The sequence below is a fragment of the Pseudorca crassidens genome, chromosome 17 (assembly GCF_039906515.1).
Source record: "Pseudorca crassidens isolate mPseCra1 chromosome 17, mPseCra1.hap1, whole genome shotgun sequence".
NCBI classification, from domain to species: domain Eukaryota; kingdom Metazoa; phylum Chordata; class Mammalia; order Artiodactyla; family Delphinidae; genus Pseudorca; species Pseudorca crassidens.
In genome coordinates, this window is record NC_090312.1 from 30,974,173 (window position 1) to 31,000,052 (window position 25,880).

The 25,880-nt window shown below is 34.7% G+C and overlaps 1 protein-coding gene across 2 annotated transcripts in view; it reads left to right on the plus strand.

The window, feature by feature from the left end:
- The window catches only part of ANGPT1 (angiopoietin 1), a 249,948-nt gene that overhangs the window by 175,817 nt on the left and 48,251 nt on the right, over positions 1-25,880 (plus strand). Inside the window, exons 4-5 of one of the 2 annotated variants that reach the window (XM_067711490.1) lie at positions 577-809; positions 19,264-19,391. In XM_067711490.1, coding sequence (XP_067567591.1) covers positions 577-809; positions 19,264-19,391 — 361 coding nt within the window. The remainder of the gene's footprint in view (positions 1-576; positions 810-19,263; positions 19,392-25,880) is intronic. The other variant, XM_067711492.1, reaches the window with a different exon arrangement.

Here is a 25,880-nt window from a genome sequence, read left to right on the forward strand (position 1 = left end):
CAAAAATCCCAAGAAATATAATTCGTTATGACTTTAGATAGCTTACTTTCTGGTCCTGTGATTTCTGCATCAATTTGCTCTTCCTTGACATCACGAAACTATTGTGAAATTTAATCACTGTGAATGTTTTGAGAATCCCAAATGAATGAAGCAAAGTAAATATCTATGTTTTGTTCATACATTTTTCTGAACTGTTGTTTCTATTTCTTATTGTACCCATTTCTTTAATGAAAATTATACTATAATTTCTGCAGACAGGGTCCAAGTCAACTACCCTGGATATAAGATACACCCCAGGAAATAAACATTACTCTAACAATAAGTGATCTAATAATTCTTCATTTCACATGCTGTATATGTCACTCCTCTTTTATATATATATATATATATATTTATATATTTATATAATATTTATATTTACATATATATATTTTTCTGAGTCTCTCACTTAAAAAATATTTCCATGATGAAATACCTGACTAAAGTTTCTCACTTTAAATAAACTCAGGAACTAATTGAATCACAGCTTTTTTTATAGCATTTTTAAAACTAAATTTTATATTCACTTCCTTGTAGTTTATTAGAACATAAAATCTTTGAAATGGAGGGAAAGCACAAGGAAGAATTGGACACCTTAAAGGAAGAAAAAGAGAATCTTCAAGGCTTGGTTACTCGTCAAACATATATAATCCAGGAACTGGAGAAACAATTGAACAGAGCCACCACCAATAACAGTGTCCTTCAGAAGCAGCAGCTGGAGCTGATGGACACAGTGCATAACCTTGTCAACCTCTGCACTAAGGAAGGTGGTAAGAATTTCTTTCTTACTTTGGTATAGTAAATATCTTATTTAATTATGGAGCAAGCAAATATTCAATATAACTTTCTTAGTTGCATCAGTTGCTGTGTAGAAGCAGCAAAAGAACTTTATTCTTAGAAGCATTTCATGAAGTTACACTGACAATTTTCTCATGTTTTTAACTTCAGAGAGAGTATTCATAAGCTTGAATATTGACTTTACAACATCTTTCTAAAAGGACTTTCTAATTTCTTCTTTTTTTTACTGGTCTTTTAGCCTTAGATAAAATCTACTATATTTTCATGGGTAAATATTTGGTATCATGATGTTAGACACTTAACTATACAGGACAGAAATTGGCCAATATTAGAGATTAGTTCAGAGTGCTTAGGAGAGTTTCAGGAGAGTTCCCATTTTAAAACTATTTTTTTTGCAAAGGAGGAGAGGGAAGAGTTGCCTGTAGAGAAAAGGAGATATAGAAGTTCTTAATAACTATTATGAGGAAGAAAGAATATTTGTTACTAAAAGTCTGTATTAAGATTATTTACACAGTCCTGTGTGGAGAAGACCTAACCGGGTGTATGGGCAAATTTATTCTGGGGTGTCTTCATGACCGTGGAAATAACAAATCTTTAATGTCACTAGAATATCTGGAGCCATTTAATCATTGGAAATATTGCAGGCCTGTGTCTCTTTAGAAGACATCCATTCATCTGTCCATGTATCCACCCACCAATTATTGAATAAATGCCTCTGTGTGCACTTGTCCACTTCAAGCAGAACCTCACCTGAGCCTCAGGAGAGCTCTTCAAAGTTTGGAGCTTAAGGTCATCTTCTGTAGTTCTGCTCGCTAATCAGCCTTTCTGTTAGTGAACACAGAACAGTAAATGGTGATGAGTGAAAGAGAACACCACTTACATCTGAAAATCATGGTTGTCATTAAGTTGTGGCTTATGTGATCATTCATGTAATGGTTCAGTGTGCATATGCAATACACATAATTGGCGGCTCCTTTAATTTAATAGTGGACTTGAGCTATCTGAAAAAATACTCAGTTCCATACTCTCGTGAATAGATATGAATATAGAGGATAACTCCATATTAAGTGATCTTGCTTTAAAGACATTTCACATTTCTCTATTACACTCCATTACCTTGAGTTATATCTCCTTTAGATAATCTAAACAAGCCCTTAATATACTTTGTAAAGAATATGTTTTAAACAGTGAGTTCCCAGAGCTCCATTTGGGTGTGCTCAGAAATGTGATTGGGAAAGAAAAAACCTGCTAATCAGTCAGAGCCTGACAAAACTTTGAGTTAGAGTCTACTGAAAGGAAAGCATGGTAGAATTTTGCCAGAGAATTTTAATAGAGCTCATGAGTATTTAGAAATTAAGTATTAATATGAGACATATCTATTCTCATATTGAACTGAATACATTTGGGGAAAGATTGAAAACATATTTTTCTTATCATCCTGAGACTCCTGAGACGTAATGCACATGGAGTTGAGTAATTCTTTTTTTTATGATGTTAGAAATATCAAGCCCTGTTGATTCTCACAGAGCTCATATGTCTGCCTGCTTATCATAATTTCACTTCTTTTCTAAGTATTGTCCAATAAATATGTCTGTAAGCTTTTGGAGGCAGGAGGGTGACTTCAAAATTAAAATTCCTGGCTAGTTTTGGTCTTTGGGTGCAGTGTCAGGCAACCAAACATCTGTTCAATTCAAAAAACATAATTTATTGAACAATTATTATGGCACTCCTGATAGATGCTACCCATAGCGTCCGCTCAGGGTATGAGAAAAGTAACTGTGTCTATTCTATGATATAGCACATCCAAAAAATACTACTACTACTACAGAGTGAGACAGAAATTGTCTAATACTCCAGACCTCTAGACATTTATTTTCTTTTTAATGATAAAATTCTAAAATAAATCCTGCTTTAACTATAGGATTTGTAATCTTAATGTAAGCCTATTGCCCTATTATCCAATGGCTTCTATGCTCTTATAATCATAGATTTTGCTTGCTTCTTATTAATCTTTTTTTTCTTTAATCCCACAGTTAAGTATTCTACTAAGTATTTGGTCATTTAAGAACTCATAAGAGACACAAAAATGGGAAATGTCTCTCACTAAGTTTTCCATAAAGATTTTACTTCTTTGCATATCTTCATTTTCACTGGCACCATAGTCTTCAGTTATGGTGAATTTAAAACTTAAATGAGTGATTTCATAATACTAGATTAAATATCAGTTACTAAAATGAACTTTTATTTCATTCTAATTCTAAAACACATAAGTAAAATCTCTCCCTACTTAAGACCAAAAGTTTATTTATCAAGCAGATTTATTATTTATCAAAGATTATATATAAATGTTCTACTTTTAAATATAAATATATGCAAATAAGCCTAAATCAATACATCACAATAAATGTATCACTTTTCTAAAATGTATATTTCAAAAATGCAAAGAGTAGTCTTCTGAAGGATCTTCCAAAAACATTATGAACTGTGTCATAATCCAAAAGACTAAAAATTTTAATTGACCTTAAGGGTCCTCTCTTTCTAACTTGACTCAGTCAGTCATTTATGGAGACAGCCTGAATGTAATACTACAAAGCAAGAGAAAAATTTCTATTGAGGTTTTTCTGTCATTGGCAACTAATGTAATCTTTATGAAGCTGTCTCATCATTTATAAAAAGTCAGGATAATTATATCTGCTTCACAATGATAGTGAGAGGATTAAATTAGATACTGCATATAAAAACAAAAGAATGTGACACAGTTGATTCATTAAACATTAATTCCTTCCTTTTCCTCCAAGTGACAAGATTAAACTAAACACAAGAAAACTTATGATGTGCTATCTATAAGTAAAATTTCTTTCAAAGAAAATGTCTGGATAAAAGGCTGTAGTTTCTAACTGTTGACAGTCATCTAAGCCCCTTCTTTTTAGCTTCAGTTTTCTAATCTCTAAAATGGAATCATAATACATACCTGATGAGTTTGCAGTAAGAATTAAAAGAGGTTTGTATAAAACATGTAGTATTTTTGTTTAGTTTCACAGAACTTTTCCTACTAAAACATCTAATGTCATGAGATATATTTAATCTAAATACAGTTAATAAACACATTTTCTGAAATAGTTCAACAAACCTTCCTCTTGTTGTTCTGAACAGGCAATAGTGGTACCTTAGGCAAATAGTCATTACAAACTGAATTGCATCTATTTTTGTAAGACTTCTGGGTAGCACATTTATTTTTGCCTAACCTTTGTCTGCAAAAACTTGGTTGCAGTTATTCTTAGAAACATTAACACTAAGGAAATATTGCTCTCAATGTTATCATTGTGTCAGAGCTTAGCTGATTGCTTCATGTTTTTGGCAGTTCACAGTTATTGTGGGAATTAAATAGTTTACATTGATAATGGCATGGAAACAAGGTTTGGAATTCTTTGGGGGAGGATAATCAGGTACTGTGACTGTCAACATTCAGCAGTCATCTCTGTTCAGAGATAATTAAAGCATCATCACGTACCTTGAGCATACATCAGACAAAGTTTGCATTATGTGATCAAGAATGTAATTACTAACAAACCTTAAAAAAAGAAAGATAAAAAGAAAATAGTATTTAGGTTCCATCATAAAATTACATTGGCTGATTGTCTTACTGTCCAAATCAACTTGGAACATACTCCTGCTATACCAAGATATGATTCATAAATTTATCATTCATTAAAAAAATAGTTATACAGCAACTGTTTTGTTTCAGATTCTCTTCTGGTGGTAAGGGTATCCATCCATTTTTATTTAACAAAGATTTGCTGAGTTCCTATAATATGCCAGATACTGTTCAGACAATGAGAAGAGAGAAAAGATGTACTGTCCGTGGCTTCAAGAAAACTGGAATTTGGTGGGGAAAGAGATAGGTAAACAAACAATTATATTCTGTAATTGTTTGCTAGTGGTGAAGCCAGGGTGCCAGGGGACTAGTGAAACACACAGGAGGAATATTAAAATCATGATAGAGACAGAAGGATGAGGGCCGAATCCCGCATCTGCAGAGTCTTCTTAAGGCTCTTGTTGAATACTTGTTATGATGCAGGCATGGCTTAAGCTTTATGTGTATTAACTTAGTTAGTCCTCACAATAACAGTTTGAGGGAACTACTGTGGTTAGCCCCATTTTATAAATTCCACAGGCAGCTTGAGTATTTTCCTAAGGTTACATAGCTAGAAAGGTTGATCCAGGATTAGAATGTAGGCAGGATGGCTCCAATGGGGAGACAGTGGCTAAGTCTTCAAAATGAAGAAAACGGAGGATACTCTAGAGAGCATAAACATGCATATTTGCCAGGAGTCATGAGAATGGGGGTGAGGGGTGTACACCTAAATGCATAACCTAATTCTCAGAATCAAAGGCAGGAGAGCAGTGAAAGGCAAGGTTAGAAAGATCCACAGAGGGAGATCAAAGAGCTGAATTTTTTCCTTGAAAGCAGTGAGGAGTCGTTGTCAGTATATAAGGACAATGGTGACCTTAGCATTTTAGAAAAATCACCCCAGTCACAACGTAGGAACAATGCATCAGAAAGTTGACAAGCCTGGAAACAGAGGGCCCAGGTGGATATTTTGCCATTATTAAAATATTAACAAATACTTAGTATGAGCCAATCTTCTTAGCCCCTTGCATATCATTTAATTATGATAACAACTCTATAAGCTAAGTGCTATTATTAACCTTATGTGACACATAATGAAATTAAGCACGGGAAGGTAAATAACTCCCAAATATTACAGTAGTAGCAAGTGAACAAGCTGAGATTTGAACCCATAGAGTCTGGTTCTTGAGTCTGTACATTATCCACCATACTATGATGGGGAGAAAAGGTAGATTGAAGGTGGTTTTCATCAGATTCTCAAAAGGATCTTCTGGGAGAGAAAATAATGAGGTCAGGATCAAACAAGGGCAAATGGAAAGGCAAGTGAAGGGGAAATTCGTGAATAAAGAAGAATTAGAATCAACAAGAAATAACCACTTATTTAGAAGTAGACTCGAATATATTATAAATTCCAGGTTTCTGGGTTGACTAATTTTGATGATATTTCTTAAAATCAGCAACATGTGAAGAGAAACAGGCTCTGGGGGGAGGATTTAGTTTGAGGCATTGGACTGAGGTGACTATGGGACAGTTAGACTCTGAAAGGTAGGGGAATGGGAGTCAGGAGTTCAGTAGTAAAATCCTGATGAGCATGTAGATTGGTGTGTCCTCAGAGGAGATAATTGGTAAAGCCATGCAGCAAATGAAATCACTGAAAGTGTGTATAAAGCAATGACTCAGCCATTTAGGGGTTAGAAATCCATTCAAGAATCTGATGAAAACTAATCTACCTTTCGTTCCTACTTAGTGCAAATACCCAGGCACAAATCTATGTACAATTTCAGAGAATTTACAGAAATATTTAATATACAGAAATTGCATAATATATTATGAACTAATTTTAACATAATAAGAATGTAAAATCAAAGACAGAAAATTGGGAGTTCTTTAAGGGACTGAAAAAAGGAGACCAAAATAGGGGTTATAGCAGAGAGAAAAGACTGTTATGAAGGGTCTTATTTTAGTGGCAAATAAGCAGAAAGGTCAAATGAAAAAACAGACTGAAGTGAACTTTGGAACTGGGTTGTTACCTTCTATAGGGAGAGTTTGAGTAAACTGTAGAGCTCAATTGCATAGGTTGAAGACTAAAATGAGTAAGATGAAGTAAAAGCAGAAAATGTTGTCTACCCACATCCAAATGTTGAATGTGAAAGGATAGGTATCAGTTCTGGGTAGAGAAGCACAGAGAGTAGAGAGGAATAAAAGAAACTTAAATACCAAGAGGCATGAGCATGTTTATACTTAATATGAAGTATAAAAATTTCAGATCATAAGGAGCTTCTCTTGAGGTTTATTTTAAAAGTTTCTTTCAGATCGTCTGAAAGAGATAATGATTAATACTACAAATTTTTAAGTGATCTCAATTATTTGGTTTAAAGTATCTTTCCCAGAGGCTGATTGCAGTGGTACAGAACGTTTGATCATTATTTTCGGTCTTCTGGCCTTCTGAAAAGGGGAAATGAGGCATTTGCTTCCTTTCCAGTGCTGAGGGGACATTTGGCTCTGTTCTCAGAATAATTCTACCATCTGAAAGGAATTTACCTCCTATGCAGTGTCTACTGAGTTTGTGAAGTAAATCATTCAGTCAAGGGATGAGATAGTTTGAACTCCTGCAAGTCCCTTGAGTTAAGAACGACTCTTAAAAACATCACAGATGATGGGAGGAAATTAAAACTTTTTGAATGTTACTCATATAAACATTGATAAAAATAGAAAATATCATTTTTATTGACTTAGTAAAATACTTGGTTATCGTTGACTACTTGTAATGCACGTTTTAACATTAGGTAGAAAGAGAAAGAAAAATACAGGAAGTCATCTGCTGAACACTACAGTGAGCACTTGTTTCCATTTAATGAGGGAAGTGCTTTATCTTGACAGAAAATTATATGTCAAACATTTACAATTTCCTTAAAATGAACCACACTTCTAGCACTTCCTTTCACAAAACCTAATGGCTTAAGGGGAAAGTGACTATTTATTTTTGGAAATGGTATGTTTCTCCTTTTTGATGGAGCATGTTATCTGCCTTTTGAAAAGCCGTAATTTCCGTAAAAAAAATTGTGTGAATAGCAGATAGCCAAACTAGTGATAACAAAATAAAAAATAATACAGTCCTTGACCTCTCCCATGAACTATTTCTAAACCACATCTTTTGGGGGAGATTTGAAATTTTGTGGTTAATTCTCTTTTGGAATTAGAGTTTCAATTTCAGAAACGAAACTATCTGAAATGGAAAGGGATATCCCCTGATTCCAGCTGGGCCTGGAAGTTACCAGGGTGAAAGGCCATGAAAAAAAGAGTGTTGCCTTGATGTTCTAACATTACTGTGAACAAACCCTGTTCCTTCTTCTCTTGTGCTTTCATGGCCTGGTTCGCTAAAGCAAAGAAGCACAAAATATTTTGAATATAATTTTAACTAAATCATTTCCTAGACTCATCGATACTCAGGTCCAATTCAACGGGTTTTGTTTTCTAAGTCCAGAGACAAAATGGGACAGTGGATACGAGTTTCAGATAAGCTATGGTACTTTGTACTAAGCCAAATAGCACCTATAATTACTCAGAGAGAAAGTAAGGAAAAAACGTTCTATTAACATCATTCAGTATGTGTATAATACAGGAACCATAGAGTGAAACCCTTATGAAATCTCTTATGCTTTAAGAACAGAGGAAAAATAAACCCTGAAAAATGTTGCAACTATATGGTTGGGCTTAAATATATATAAACAAAAGATTGACTTTTAGCTTAAGATTTTTCTAAAAGTCAAATGCTAAGAAGCTTTTAAAACTGATGATTAAAAACATTTGTAGAGGGCTTCCCTGGTGGCACAGTGGTTAAGAATCGCCTGCCAATGCAGGGGACACGGGTTCAAGCCCTGGTCCGGGAAGATCCCACATGCTGCAGAGCAACTAAGCCTGTGCGCCACAACTACTGAAGCCTGCATGTCTACAGCCCTTGCTCCGCAGCAAGAGCAGCCACCACAATGAGAAGCCCGTGAACCGCAACAAAGAGTAGCCCCCGCTGGCCGCAACTAGAGAAAGCCCACGTGCAGCAGCGAAGACCCAATGCAGCCAAAAATTAATTTAAAAAAAATTTTTTTAGCTTCCTATGGGAGCTCATCATTTATTTTCAACTAAAGAATACCAACAATATGACTGCTTCTAAGTACATTGGAATCTCATCCTACTACTGGCTTGGATGTTCACATTCTGAGTGGGACCATCTCTGGTAAGGAATCACACTAATATGTGACCTACCAAGAATAGATAAATAAATCATAAAATTTTTGATGAATTTATGATAAAGTTAAATTATTAAATTTAATACCAATTAAATCAAACCTCTTTTAATTTTATTATATCTTTAAGTGTACTTATAATTAATTTTAGGTGTGAACATTCTGTTTTCACAATCAGTGTGAGTGCCTTTAGAACAGTGAATTTGAACTGTGGGTTTAATTTTAAGTGACAATTTTGTTCGAAAGGAAGGTTTTGCCGGTTGCTTTGGCCCCATGTACACACTCGCAAGTGCACAAATAAACCAAATCTCCACCAAAATTAATCCAGCCCATGTCCCTAGAACTAGGACTTAGATTGAGGTGGTTTCCTCACCAGTGTCTTGGAGCAGCTATGACATATGCCATCAAGAGGGCGGGCATGGTAGCCTAGAAAGAACAGGAAGAAGGACAACTGACTTCTATTCCCAGTGCTGCTGCCACGTTGCTTAACATAAAAGTACTGCACACCTTAGAGTTTGCCTGGTGTCCTAGACAAACTCATGCATTTTATGACTCCTATCAATCATTCCATATCTTCTCTTGATTTTATGTCACTCATAATGACTGAGGAAACCCAAAGATAGAGTAGAATCCCATGTATACCCGCAGGTAGTAAAGTAATATTCGTCAAGTATATCTCACCACAAGAGTAAGAACCAAAGTGACATACCTATGGTGACAGTCAGCCTTTATTTATTTAAAACTTCAAAGTGGCATTTTTTTGGTCAGTTTTCAAAAGCATCTGGCAACTGCTCTCCATGTTTTACAGCATTGCCCAAGGACTTTCATTCCATTTTTAATGGCTTTTGCTGAAATCAATTATTTGTTCACTCAGAGCACAAAAGATGCCCTTTAAGTCTTCCCACATGTGTGAGAAATCATTTATTCAAAATCAGCATATTCCAGTCAGGCTGAAGACATTATATGGAAAATTAAAACACATGAAACACCTGAAATATCTTTGTTAATGAAATGACCTTCTGAACAAATGGCAAGGATCATGTAGCACTCATAACTGCCCATCAGGGTGCCCAAAGGGAAAACACAGAAATGAATTTTATAAAAAGTGAATGATCACTTGATTAAACAAAGATTGTGTGTAAATCCATTTTCAACTTTTAGTAATTTTTTTTCATTCTTAGCTGCTCTAAGTGTAATATGCATTGTATACATTCAGTTACATATGTGAGTCACTTCACATTAGTCGAGTGTTAGAAAATTTATTTAAATGCACTAATCAAACAAAAATAGAAATATGTAGAATTACTTCACGTTTCATTATTCCACACTGAAACAAGTACCATAAAATTAGCAATCCACGTATGACATAGGGTACTATGTATGTCCACATGGATTTAAGTGTTTGTGTACCTTATACGTCTCAGTAGCACAGGGAGATCAGCTCGATGCTTTGTGTCCACCTAGAGGGGTGGGATAGGGAGGGTGGGAGGGAGATGCAAGAGGGAGGGGATATGGGGATGTATGTATACGTATAGCTGATTCACTTTGTGATACAGCAGAAACTAACACACCATTGTAAAGCAATTATACTCCAATAAAGATGTTAAAAAAAAATTCTCTGAACAGTTGATTGCAGGGGTGTAGGGCTTATTTTAAATATGACTCCTTTGTAAGAATCAAAAAATTAAAGAGAGATAAAATTTTTTAAATGTATATATTTACCTACAATTATATGTAATGAGTAATATATTTTCCACATAATGTATCTCTTTAAGTAGTAAAATTTTAAGGAAATTTTAAAATATCATAATGGCAAATTTTCTGCAGTGTTTTCATAAAAGATTTTTCTAATAATTTAATTCATTATCATCAGCATGAATTAATTTATACCATAATGCCATGATGCCTTTCTAGAAGTATATAATTTATCCCTTATGTTATATTTTGCCCAAACTATTATCATTTCTTATTTTTGCCTACTTTAAAAAAATTACTATTTTTTCCTCATACCCACAAAAAAGCTTTTAGTTATCAATTTTCTCATTGTTTTCAGGCCTGATTCTAGAAGATGAGCACAAACACAGACATATGCCCACTCTCATCTCCCCAACCAGCCCTCCTCTAAACTTGTAACTTCTAGCAAATGGTCCATAGGCTGGGGGATCAATAATTAGGCTTCTGAAAATAATATCTAAAACTAATGGGGGTAAATCCTGATCAGCATGACTTTTAGGGTATGGACATTATTGAATCCAATGTGGCTGCTCAGGGACCTCTTACTTCCTAATCCTCTGTTTGCTTTTGAGGTTGTGGGCCATCACTGCTTCATATTTCTGCTAAGAGCTCCCATCTCACAGAAAATTCTGCTGCCTGTTCCTCTCTTCTATCTTCATCTCAACATTTTTCTTCTTTCTTGTCATTTCTGCCTCCTGTCATTTTCCCATACTTCCTGCTTCCAATGAGAAGAGCCTATACCCATTCAAAATTAAGGCCTGTCCTGATTCACCTAAGACCCAAGGGTGGGACCTTTTCAGCTAAGTATTGCTGGGGATTCACTCTGTGACAAATAACATATTAGAGTTCTGTTTGGGTTTGAGGTTACTTTAGAAGCCAGTAAGAAGTAGTTTTGGCTTTACAGTTAAAGACTTCCACTACTTATAAGTTTTGGTGAAGTTAGATAGCATCTCAGAGTTTCAGTTTTCTCATATATAAAATGATATATTGACAAATCCATCTCATAAGATGTTTATGAGTGTTAAATGAAATAAAGCATATAAAACATACTTAGCACAAGAAATTCAGAGTTGAGCACATAATTAGTATTCAGTGAATGCTAGTTGATTTTATTATGATCATGATTATTATATTTCCACCAAGATGATAGTTAAGATTTTACACATTAGCTACAAAATATATACACGTAAAGAATTTAAATTAGAATAAAAACAGTTCTTTTTATAAAAAATTTAATTAAAATAATAATGCAGCAAGTAAACAATGTTCAAGTGTTCCCTTATACCACAGTTAAAAGGAAAAGGAACAGTAGATTTTTAAAAAGGAAGCCTTTAGCTACTTAACCAAAGACTTCAGATTGAAAGTATTTATAAATATGTTTGTTATATTGTGACATAGCAATTTATGTTTTATATATATATATATTAGATTAAAAAATAGGTAATTGCCATTTTTGTAGGTTAAAAACAATCATGCTGAGATATCAACCCACAGATATTTAGGTTCATATACATATATTTTATATGAAATAAAATACCAATTTTGAAAGTTTTAATTTATAAGCTTAAAACTCGTATGTGTTTATATAGCTATACATAGGTGATACGTATTTATGAAATCATCGGTAGGTCTTCCTCACCCACCCACAAAATATTGAAATATTGAATATTGCCTACAAACCTTTAAACGTATTTTCTACACCCTTGAAATGCAAAATATTACCTTCATCTACTTCTAGAAGTCCTTTCAAGTAGATTAGGATACCAGGGAATTTCTTAAATGGCCTTTCCATGAAATACCCACACACCTGGCTGAAGACTAGAGAATCTAAGCAATCAGTTTTTTGCTTGTTTGCACCTTGTCAGATATGCCATTTTACTCATCTGTACGTTCAGTTACCTTCAGTAACCTGTTGTGTGAAAATCACGGGCTAGGGTCAATTCCTAGTACTATGATCTCCTTAATGCTAATGGCCCAAAAAGTACCACAAGAAATATCCTTAAACCAATAACATGATCTGCATACATTCTGATGTTTGCTAAATACTGGAGAGATATGAATGATTATCCACATCTAAGATTTAAAAAGAATAATTGAAGAATTGATCCCTTTATAGCAACTTATTAGGAATTAAGTAGGATCAAGGGCTCCTGGTTTTTATATTGCCTCTGGTAGCAAGGCTAATTGTCTTCTGCATTCTCTACTACGTTTTCTGAGACTCAGAATTACCAATTCCACATTCCAGGAAGTTTTCTCTTGAGGGTTCATCTGAATTGAAGTGACCCTCTGCCTTAGCTTTCATGGTTCTTCCCTCAAGTCAGCCCAGTGGTAGATATGCCATCCGGGTTGGAATTGAGTAGGCAAATGAAGGCAACGGCCAGATAAAGCTAACAGCTGCTGGAGTCAGCGTCTCAGGTTGCTCATTGGCTGAATGTTGGCTGGTGAAAGACAAACATGCACCTGCTTATGTCCCTGTTCTTTCCCTTTAGATCCCAGAAATTTGGTTGTATAGATAAGGGATGAATAATGATTCCTTCCTAAGACTTTCCTAAGATTTATTTGCTGATATTGATGTGGGTAAAGTCTTTGAACTGGCATACCAAGCTCTTAAAATTTAGTTCAGATAGCTTTTTTACATGTTTTATTCATTCAGGTGTTATCTCTTCTGAACAGCCTTCCCCAAGTCTACCTGGTCAGAAATAGAGTGTAGTCTCTGCACCTACTCTCAATGCACTTGATACATATCTCCAAAACAGCAATTGTGTGCATTATCTCTGTTCGGTATTATATTTAAACTGGTACCATTAGACTGAGAAGCTGTTGCTGGCCATCTTGTGACCAGGTAGAGAGTCAGCAACAAGTGAGTCAAGAAAAAGATAAGTAAACCAATTCCTGATCACACTGTTTGAAACCTGATCATGCTTTCCCTAAAGCTCTATCCTAGATTGTTGAATTACATGATTCAATAAATTATCGTTTTGCTTCAGCCAGCTTGAGTTGGGTTTTTCCCTATCATGGAAGATACTAATCATAGATGTAGCTATCATGAGATATTATGGAAGACCTACTAATGGGTCTTTCTCTCATCAGACTGTGATCACATTAAGGACAGGTTGTGGTTTTCTTATGTCTGTATCTCCATTATCTTGAAAAAGTCATGCAAATAGCAGATGTTTAATCAATATTTACTGAAATTGTTAATATAGGATGGGTTAAACTAAGAAGGGACAGGAGGCAGTCTTTTAAATTGAGACAAATTAAAAGTCTCAGTCTATTTGTCTTATATTTAGGCTTTCATTAATTTTTAACGATGACAACTGAGGAAGGATAGTGGGATCAGTAAGAGAAAAAGAGAATATCGGTTTTGGAAGAAAATATTAGGTAAAATAAACAAATGAAAGTTGGGGTTGCATCAGGAACTGCTCAACAAGCAAGTAGAAATGAGGATCTGGAGGTCATGAGAGAAGCAAATACGTGGTGTCAGAAATGCTTGTATCTTAGAAATCTGTGTGAAAATTTGAAGCCGTAGAAATTGGTTTGCAAAAAGAGCAGATGAAAAAGGAATAGAGATCCAAGAATAGAATCTTGGTGAGCATCTATTGGTAGGTGGGGAGAGGAACAGAACGCAATGAAGAGGAAAGAGAAAGGACAATTAGAGAAGTAGAAAAGGGACTAAGAGAGCTCAACACAAAAGGCAAGGGCAAAGATAGGCAAAGACAACTTCTGTAGAGGAAAAAGGTAGAGGAGACTTATTTTAAATGGTTTTGATCGTCATAGTAAAACATAAAACAATGTCATATATAAATAGAGAAGACAGGAGTGAGATTTAATCTTGAAAAAAGTAGAAAGATTTGAAATACACTTTTCAGGAAATGTAATAAAAAGTCTGTTAGAAATGACCAAGGGTTTGACTGAGAAGCATAGAGAACACAGCTCAGTTTAGAAAGTACACATTTGAAGGGCATTAAATAGCCTCACTTTAGTGTTTGCAGTCTAGAAATGGGGGTGAGAATGTGAATAAACGTCCTTCTTTGGGTCAGGATTTACCCATACAAGGGGTTAGTGGATGAAAGGACAGTGGAAGGAGGGCACTAGCAATTCCACCCGAACTGTGCTTAAATGCCTCACTCTCAGGCTGAAGGTAGGAAGAAGGAAAAAGGAGGCTAGGAAGAGGCAGATAGTAATGGTGGGGATCTAGACTCTCAATTAGAAGAAAGACAAACTCATTAAGAATTAAAGAATGGGAAAGGAAAAAATAAGAGCATGTGATCAAAGGCGGAACTTTTAGATGTAAAGATCATTTTTTAAGAATTCATGCTTTTAAACCAGCTTTTAAACCAGTGTATTATTATAAGTTAAACCACTTTTACAGATATAGCTAAAACACCTGTATCAAGTATCAAGATTGCTCCTCCCTGCTCTGTCCAGTTGATGCTTCTTTTATCTTCTTCCATCAGGTTTTCCATGTTTGTCTCTTGTCATTTATCTTATATTCCTCCAGGCATTATCTTCCATCTTGCTGAATCTCAAGACCTTCTACAAAAATTTATCCTGAGTTCTGACACTTGCAATGTTCAGTTAATTCATCTTTGTTCTTGTCTTTCTGTGTTTTAAAATGTTTACTGTATGTCCAGTTTTACAATATCTAACCATAACACTGAATTTCAGAATTCTCCAATATATAACGAAGAAAATAGGCATGAAAATTGAAGCTATGAGATTAAATCTCTACAATCAGCATATGGTATATACATCATATATCATTTCATCTGAAATAATCTTTAATTCTTAATAAATAAAGCTTACAGTATACAGCAAGATTAGATTACCTGGGTTTTTTAGACTTAAACTTAACAATGGTGTGCCTTGATGTAGTCAATGAATGAAATAAGCTAATTATTAGCCCGCTCTGACAAGGAGAGGCCAGCTCAATATAATCCTAAGTGTAACCAGTCAATTGTAACTTCCCTGCATTTCGTCAGCTACAGTATTTATATTTGAGGGTAGAAGACAGCAGCATCCACCACTCCACTGAGTGGGTTGGCTAGCCTTCCACAGCCTGAGTGTCCTTTCCATAAGAAAGAATAAGAATGTAATGTTGCCATTGATGATATCATTATTATCATAACAGCAATAACTACCATTTCTTGGCACTTACTATAATTCAGTCACTCTGCGTTATGTAATTCACATACTTGCCTCAGAGATATGTATAAATTCCCCACTTTATAGATTAAAAAGAGAAAGCAAAACTCTGAAAGTCAATCTACCCTTATAGAAGGGGTCTTCAGACCATAGAATATAATACAAATATTAAAGGTAAGCTCTGAATGAAACTTTTAAATTGCTTTTAAATGCTATATTACTCTAAAATGTAGCCTGGATCAAACTTTCAAGCATAATATTACTAGTTAGTAAGTAATTAAAAACAAGCAGTCTAATCATCTGGAAAGAATGTATTTCAATTTTTCAAAAATATGAAACTATATTTCAAGAAAATGAAACATCTATATCAGATATGTTGCCACAATGACAACGAATCCATAGTATAACCGTAGCACTAACTGTACGTTTTATGGTAGACTCCTCAAACCATTTTTCCAGTTATAAGACTTAACATCCATAGTTTGAACATTTTTATAAATTAGTTTCCAGAAAAATAAGATAATATCCAACTTTTTCCTTTTCTCTGTGTTATTGAAAAAGTGTGTGAAATAGCTTCCCTCTTCCCCAACAACAGTCTTTTCACCCACTTCATCCTGAAGAGGAAAAGAAAAGGGGAAGGGAGGTGGCAGAGAAGTGGGAAGGGAATGCATTCTCCTTACATAACTAAATAAGGGAGGGCAGGAAGTGGTACATTGAACAAGAAAACGTTTTCTCTTTCTTTAGATAAATGATTATCCCCACCTCTCACCCAAAAAAGAAAAATGGGTTTACCGTTGAATTCCTCTTGACCACATCTTCCTGTTTGTTCATCCTCTCAAGGGATTATAAATTTTAGTTAGTATTTCTTTACATCCTTTTTTTTTTTTTTGCATCTGATTTGGTTATTTTCAACAGAAGAGCAAGCATTTAGAATTTAGGAAGGTTTAGTTTTAGAAAAATAATAGTCCATTTAGCTTAAAATAAGTAAGCACAAGTGAAATGCATTGATGTTTTTGAAAACAAGACCTTTGTATAATCCACTGACATGTCCAGTGCCATTAAAAGTAGCTTTTGAGTATATAAATATTCATTTTTAATTGCTATTTGCATACATTCTATGCAATGCTCTTCACCATCATATAATGTTAATCCTCTGATTACTTATTTTGTGTTGATATTGCAATTGTTCTTTTTGTGTGTGTTTTTATTTAAATATTTATTTATTTATTTGGTTGCATCAGGTCTTACTTATAGCAGGTGGCCTGCTTAGTTACGGCTCACCAGCTTCTTAGTTGTGGCACATGGGCTCCTCAGTTCTGGCAGGCAGGCTCCTTAGTTGTGGCATGCAAGTGGGATCTAGTTCCCGGACCAGGGATCGAACCTGGGCCCCCTGCATTGGGAGTGCGCAGTCTTTTTTTTTTTTTTTTTTAACATCTTTATTGGACTGTAATTGCTTTACAATGGTGTGTTAGTTTCTGCTTTATAACAAAGTGAATCAGTTATACATATACAGATGTTCCCATATCTCTTCCCTTTTGCATCTCCCTCGCTCCCACCCTCCCTATCCCACCCCTCTAGGTGGTCACAAACCACCGAGCTGATCTCCCTGTGCTGTGCGGCTGCTTCCCACTAGCTATCTATTTTACGTTTAGTAGCGTATATATGTCCATGCCACTCTCTCACTTTGTCACAGCTTACCCTTCCCCCTCCCCATATCCTCAAGTCCATTCTCTAGTAGGTCTGTGTCTTTATTCCCGTCTAACCCCTAGGTTCTTCATGACCTTTTTATTTTTCTTAGATTCCATATATATATGTTAGCATACGGTATTTGTTTTTCTCTTTCTGACTTACTTCACTCTGTATGACAGACTCTAGGTCCATCCACCTCACTACAAATACCTCAATTTCCTTTCTTTTTATGGCTGAGTAATATTCCATTGTATGTATGTGCCACATCTTCTTTATCCATTCATCCAATGACAGACACTTAGGTAGGGGAGCACGCAGTCTTAACCACTGTGCCACCAGGGAAGTCCCTGATATTGCAATTGTGATGGGTGGTGTTTAGAAGTAGCTTTTAATATAAGTAGGCAAAACCACTAGTGCAAACAGGAGCTATGTAGAGAACCATAATGCTATTAAATGTTATAATTCTATATTTTTGTTATAGCAACATATATGACATGTATATTTCATTTCCTTGAACCATAGTAATTTTTGAAAATTTGAAATATTTATATTGAGATAGTCATTCTTTCTACAAAGATTAGACTGTTAATTTTTAATTACCTATAAATTAGTAACACCATGTGTCAAATATAAATCAGGTTAGTATTTTAGATTGTTAGAACATTTAAAATCATTTTAAAAGCACTGATTCATAGCTTACCTTTGATATTATTATTTTAAAATACCATAGTGACTCAGAGTGATTGAAAGCAGATAATTATTAAGTAACCAGAGACTTTAAGGGCAAGATTATAAAATATTCTTAGGCTAATGAAACAAATTGCTTAAATAACATGTATTTATTAGAAAATACTAAATCATAAATATTTTATAAAGATACCACCCATATCTTTAGCTGAGGACTAGTAAATGAGGCATTTTTGTATTTTGATCTCATTAATAAGAACTTAATGGTGGTTGAAGCTCAATGAATGAAATAAAGTTCCTCTCAGTGGAGACTATATCTCTAATTAAATTTCTTTTTCCACTTGACTTCCAGCTTTTACTGAGCTCTTCCACCTATATAACTTAATTTCAAATCTTATTATATTTTTTTTTTGCGGTACGCGGGCCTCCCATTGTTGTGGCCTCTCCCATTGTGGAGCACAGGCTCCGGACATGCAGGCTCAGCGGCCATGGCTCACAGGCCCAGCCGCTCCGCGGCATGTGGGATCCTCCCAGACCAGGGCACGAACCCATGTCCCCTGCATCGGCAGGCGGACTCTCAACCACTGCGCCACCAGGGAAGCCCAGCCAAATTTTATTAATTTTTCTTCTTCTATTTGTATGTCATCCACCTGATAGTTTAACTTCAGACCATTAAATAAAAAACAAAGTTTACTTCCCTTTTCATTCTAGATAGTTAAATTGGATCAGGGACTTCTTTCTACCTTTTAATTATTTTGAGAGTTTTTAAAAAATAAAAATTTCTAGGAGCTCTTCAATATAAAGCCACAGAAAAACAGTACAACCTTCTTTTAGCATCTTAAACCTCCATATTATGTTTTTATGTTTGAATTTATCTTCACCTCTCCCTCCTCCAAAAATGCTTTAGCATTTTTCAAACTTTCCTATGAAATGTAGGTAAGAACGTTTTAGAAATTTTAGAAACATTGACAAAATTGTTACCAATTGCAGGTATTACATGATCAAATTATTTGTCCCTTGAGTTGATGTTCTGGAAGTGATAGAGAAAAAAACAAGAAATTAAGCAAAATATAAAAAGTATTCAGTTATAAACTGATCACATATTTTTCCTATAGTTTTGTAATTCTGTGAGTCACCTCAAAATCTAGTATTGTTCTTATGATTGATTTTTCAATAAATGCAACATTGACATTTGTTTGGAGGAAATGAAGACTTGCTTACCTATACTTAGAGTCCATTTGGGCACTAATGGTACTGATATTCACATATTGCAATCTTTTTTTTTTTTTTTTTTTGCAGTTTTACTAAAGGGAGGAAAAAAAGAGGAAGAAAAGCCATTTAGAGACTGTGCAGATGTATATCAAGCTGGTTTTAATAAAAGTGGAATCTACACTATTTATATTAATAATATGCCAGAACCCAAAAAGGTAAAACCAGAAGTGTTTGTTTATGAGATGTAAAGCAGATCCTAGTTGAATTGCTGAATAATCAGATTGATTTGTGGGCTTGTTAAACGGAAAATATTTGTGCCTGAGCTCTTTTCTCCCAAAGATACTCTGTTTCCCAGGTCCATAAAAGATGAAAACCCTATTGTACAGACCTCTTCCAACCCTCACATATCCCATCCCTATTTCACACACAGTTTTCCATTTACTCTCTGCTCATTCCTGGAATGTCGCATTGTTCGTAAATGCTTGCCTTGTACAGATTACATGTTGAAGTCACATATACTTCAAGTGCATGGAGATGAGTTAGGAACCATCTTCTAAAGTCCCAAGGACCCAGATGGTACACATCATCTACAGTTCAGATACCGTGGAGAGAGAGCTAGAGACATGTTTCTAGAACCACTCCTCCTATTTGGGTAGAGAAACATATTCGATCTTAACTCATAATCTTGAAAGGATTTGCTTTTCATATTTACCTAAGAGAGTGTGTTGGAGGATAGTTTTCATCAGTATATTGAACAGGATCCAAAGTAAACTCTGAAGTAAGAAAACACTGTCTTGCTGTCACACCTCCTCTATATACACTTTCTCCCTATTTATTCATTAAATCATCCATCCATTCCTTCATTCAATACATATTAAGTGTATGTCATTTATTTGTCAGTAAATGACTAGGGACATAATATAAAACAGTTCCCAGTGTAGTGGTGAAGACAGACAATTACGCAGAAATTATAACATACTGTAGAAGTGTAGTGATAGAGGCTGCTTGAAGCAGGGTTTATGGAGAGCCTTGAAGAAAGCCCTGTTTTTCAACGTATAAAAAACTTTAGCCAGATGCTCAAGACCCCAAGAGGACCACCTGCCCTTGCAGTGCTTTATCCTCAAAAGATGGAACAATTTTTCTCCTTTCATTGCCCCACCTAAATTACCAGTCCTTTGTCCCCATTTCCTCTGGGTACTGTGCAAATGCTCTTGGAAGGCTTTCCCCGATTCCCTCAAGCAACTTTGCATGACTCTCTCACTACCAGAATTCTATGAAGCAAGGATTTTACTTTCACCTTTGATTTCCCAGGACCCAGAATAGTTTCTGGCACATAATAGGTCCTCAGTAAATATGTGCTGAAATGAATGAATAAATAAATGACCTGCTGATGATAATACCAACACTTCTGTGTAGTATATAGTAAGTAAACCTAACTTACTTAGTCATTCTGATTGTTAGTTTCCTTTGATGGGTGAGAGAAATGGATCATGGAGACCAGTTTGCCAGATGTCACAGATGTCACACATATGTCAAGAGGGAGAGTCTGGACTCTACTATCCTCTCTGCTGATTTCAGTGAAAATTAGTGGTTTAAGTTAGCTCAATGATTTTTCCCTTTGCTGGAACAAAATTTTCTTCTGAAAAGAGGTCTTCCATACTGACCTATAACAGGGGGAAGAGATAGAGAAAGTGCAGGGGGTAAAAAAGGTGGCAGGCAGTTATGGACATTGCTACCTGGGTCACCTACCAGAGAAGTTTGGTTTCACTGTATTTCATTTTGGGCTTCTGTGCAAAATTTCACTGAATCGGGTGTTCCATATCTTAAAAAAAAAAAAAAAATGTGAAGGTACAATAGCAAGTTTAGGAGTAAAGAGGAGAGGGTAATTTATTGTAAAAATGAGCTTTTTGAATCCTTTGGATCATATGACAGGAAACCTTCCTACTCTGCTTACTGATATCTTAAAATCATACTTAAGTTTAAATTCAATTCATACATGTGCACAGGCATGTATGCACACCCACACACTGACACACCATACAGATGGCATGTGAAGTGTGTTAGAAACTGTCCTGGGGGAGAGAAGTGGAGCTAACATAAAGACTTTCTGCAATTTACCTGTTTTGCTGCCCAAGACCTGACAGAACCCCTAAATGATTGTCACGTCCCCTCTAACATAATGACTATAAAAATAAAGTTAACTAAAAATATTGTGATCTTCCTTTTAAACTGTTAATAATTATATATGTATGAATATATAAATAAAATAATTTTTAAAGTTTTTAGATTAACTTTTACACTTTTAGAATCTTTTTCAGTCCGTCACCAATACTACCACGTGGCCCTTAGTGAGAGCATTACAAGTAAAGTTTGATCATTCCATTAAATTTAAGTCATGTAAATTCATAACTCTATTCTAGTTCAAAATGCTTTGAGATGCAAATAACGCACAGGCTGTTTGCAGAACCACTGCTTCTGTTAGGGTGGAAGAAAAGTAGCCTAACTCATAATCTTGAATAACTCATAAACTTGAACAATAACTCATAAACTTGAACAATAACTTATAAACTTAAATAAATTTGCTTTTTTAAAAGATTACATGAAAGAGTGGGTTAGAGGATCCAGTTCACTAGTTCAGTGGCTGACTTCTATGTTGGTTTCACAACGATAACATGATTTAAATTTACGCCTCTGCAAAATAATGAATTTTACATATTATAGAGCTTCGGTGTTGTTCTTAAAAAAAATCTAAAACATTAAATCAACAAATGCCAAATACCTGCTAAATTAAACTTACTAGATTTAGTCCCAGGGAAAAATATTACCCCAAACAGATTAGCAATCATATCAATACAGGCCTGTAAGAGGCAAATTTTATCACTATAGAAACAGCCCCATGGCGCTTCAGATGGAAGAAGGATACATTCACGTCATTTGTACTGTCATTAGATTTAGTTTAATTGGAAATAATAGCAGAGCATGGTGAGAGGGGGAGATAACTGACCATAAGGAAGAAAGACTTTGGCCTTCCTCTTGACTTAAGTGTTCATTCCCTTGTTTTTTTCTTTCTCTTTTCTGATCATGATCCTCTCACAAGTAGTAATATTGTTCTGTTCTGGAGATGGATACTTTAGGCTGATGCACCTGCCCTTTCTGGTAGGTAGCAAGTTTTGTTTTAAATCCCTTATTATATTCACATAGCTTAACATTAGGGAGAACAAATATTGTGCGAACTTCCCCAATGTAATTTAGAAACTGATTAATATAATAGTTCAAAAGTACTGTGCATTTACAGTTTGCCAGGTTCTATTCTAAGCACTTTAGATATATATCCTCACTTGTTTACTCCTTTCAATGACTCTATGATATAGGTGCTCCCATTATCCCTGTTTTAGAAAAATAACTTGCCCAAATCACATAGTAAATATTGAACACAAACTTTGTAACAAAGGAATTAACTCTAGACTGTACCATCTTAAGAGGGGACTAAGTAGGATAATTACTTATATTAGTATTGACTGAAGCCGTACCATTCATAATTTTTTATAGGAACCTATGTGAATGACACGGCTAAGAGTTTATTGTCAGAAAATTATGTTCTGATTGTAAGCCATCCCACTTCCTCATTTTCTTTTCTTATTTTGATATAAATAATTGGTATCCTCTCAGTTCTACAAAAAGTGCTTGGAAAATGCATCTTTAGGACCTTCACCCTTCCATGTAGATTATACTTTGGAGCTATAAAGTTTGGTGCTAATCGTGGATATGCTTAACAAAAACTTTGCTCATTTTAATGCTTGCAGAAGTTCTAGCAAGGGTAAGAAACTCAAGGCAAGCCTATATAAAAACAAAACAAAAAGTTCAATTATGTATGATATAAGATATGGATCAATCAATTAAATTGGCCTATTTAGGCAATTAACAAAAACTATTAATAGGAATTATTAATTTTAGGCAGGGTGAGAGTTGCAGGTATACACAATTGTTACACAGTTGTTTTGACTGACATCATTCCTTGCCAAGAAAGACTGTCTGCAAAAGTTAGAAGAGTATTATCTTTTCAAATATGACATGGAAGCCAAAGGCAGTTTTCTAGGACTATTAAAATTTTCAAGCAGATAGAAAATGAGAATTAGATCATTTATATATTTATTTTTTACTCTTTTTCATCATTAATGGCTCGTGGTTATCTTCCTCTCTGAATTCCCTTCAATGCATGTTAGTAGGGAATAGGATTTTTCCTTTTATTTCATGTTTCTAAAACCAAATGTACTATAACCAGCTTAGTTTCATTCACTAAAACAAACCATTAAATCATAACTCTGATTATCGTAAAATATTTAAAAATTTGTTTCTGAATTTATAATTTCCCTAATTCTTGGAAAAGGACTATAACAAATGTATTGAGCCTTTTTTATTTAAGGTTATGGAAAAATAATTAACACTCACAAGGTTAATCATTCCAACTTGCACACGGCATAAAAGCATAAGAACTATGTGAATCAAATTTCCCCTTTTTGTTTGGGTTTAAATCGTTATATTATGTTAAAGGATATTTAATGCTTGAAAGCTTTGACCTTGCCTGGGATAGGAGCCAGTTCAATCTTTTCTCGAATAGAGTTAAGCCCAAGTCATATGATCAATAAATGCAACAGGCGTAGTAAATGTAGTGGGGCCTGTGTCTACAGGAAGGACACTGCCAGATAGCACAAACCATACCATATTGGCGAAGGAACTTTTCAAGTCCTTTCATATCTCAAATCTTTTGTAACCAACCACCTAATTTTTTTAACTTCCTTCATCTGTTAAGCATAGACTTTTTATTTTTCTTCTGACTAGAAATAACATGGTCTTTTGTGTGTGTGTGCTAGCTTGAATCCAGCTTCATATATATATGTACGTATACATATATGTATATATATACATATACATGTACACTAAAAAGCATGCTCAAAGATTGATGTTGCCAGTATTATTAACAAGAAGCTGGTAATTGTAATCATAAGGACAGTTTACTGAACTTCTATATATTTTGGCTTTATATGTTCTATATTATTCATAACAAATTATACATAATAAATTATGTGAAATATATATAATAGCTGTTATTAATATATGAGATATTATATACATAGAGTACATGTGCACAATATAAATACATATTATCTCATCTGTAAAATACATCTAAGAGATTAATGACAAAGCTTAGTATGTGCCAAACACTGTTCTAAAAACTCCATATGCATTGACTCATTTAATCCTTGCAAAAGATCCATGACATAGCTTGAGAGAGCAGAGGTGGAACTTGAACACAGGCAATGTTGCACCTGAGTCCATGCCCCTAACCAATGTGTCATTCAGTTCTATTGTGTCCACATTCCACAAATGGCAGCTGTTATCCTTGCTGTTATTACTGAGTCCTAATAAGAATTGTAGAGCATAAGTCTAACCTCTTAAGTTCTCTGCACTTTAGCTTCCAAAGGCTGTAATCTGCCTGGGTAACTTCTCTCTCCTCTGGGCAACTTTCTCTGTGTCTTTACCTAAGAAGTACTCCAACACATCTTAACATTTTCAAGTCACTAGATACCTTTGTTTAAAAGGAAAGTTGTCTTTTTCTAAAATTAGTGAGTGATTTTAAAACTTTTTAAGTGCATAGAATTTTAATAACATAGATAATAGTAATAAAAAAAACTGTAAAGAACAGTTTTCTCTACACACTCTATATTTATAGATGTAGTTATTCCTTTTCCTGAGTGTGTTAAGTGGACTTTATAGGTTTGCAAACACAGTTTGGCAAACTTTCAGTCAATCAGTGTCCATTAGGAAATCAAAATCTGGAAAAAAATTCTAGAATAACCAGTCAAGGCAGGGTAAAATATAATTAAAAAACAAGTGAAATTAGTTTCCTCTAACAAAATATTTCCTTGACATTTTCACTCACTCTTATCTGTTTTACCAGTAAAGTTCCATTTGGCCACTTGTGTTGAATCGCCAACTATGCCCTCTGTAAACTGTGCCATCTGGATTTTATTCTTACAGAAATCCTTCAGTCTCTCTCTTCAAGGTCACTAATGGCTCCTTCATTTTAAATTTAAGTGTGTATTTTCTTAATCTTTATTTGTCTTGACTTGTCTGGAATATTTGATTAAGTAGATTATTCCCCCAACTCAAAATCCATCCCCAGCTTTCACTGCATTCCATTAATCAAGTTTTCCTATTTTATGTCTTTCCTTATTGCATCTCTAGTGTTTCAACAAATATTCATTTAGTACCTGCTAGGCTACTGTCCCTACTGCTCTAGGCACCAGGGACAGTAGCAAATAAAATGAAGTTCCTGCCTGTCTAAAGGTTATTGGTGTCTTTTATCTCCATCAGTTGTTCACCAAAGCCCATTCTTGGACCCGACCCTCCCCCCACATCTGTTTCCACTTTTTTTTTTTACTTCTTTAAAATTCCATCTTTGTGCTATCAACTACTGCTTTCAAGAAAATTACCCCTAATATAATTTTGAATTAGGTAAACAGGGGGTTCAAATCCTAGATCCAGTACCTGTTATATTAATAATAACCATTGGTAAGTTGCTGAAATACTCAAAGCCTTAGGTTTTTCATCTGCAAAATGGAGATAATAATCATACCTACATCACAGGGTTCTTGTGAGATAAATTAGAAAATGCGTGTAAAGTGTTTAAATTATCTAGCAGT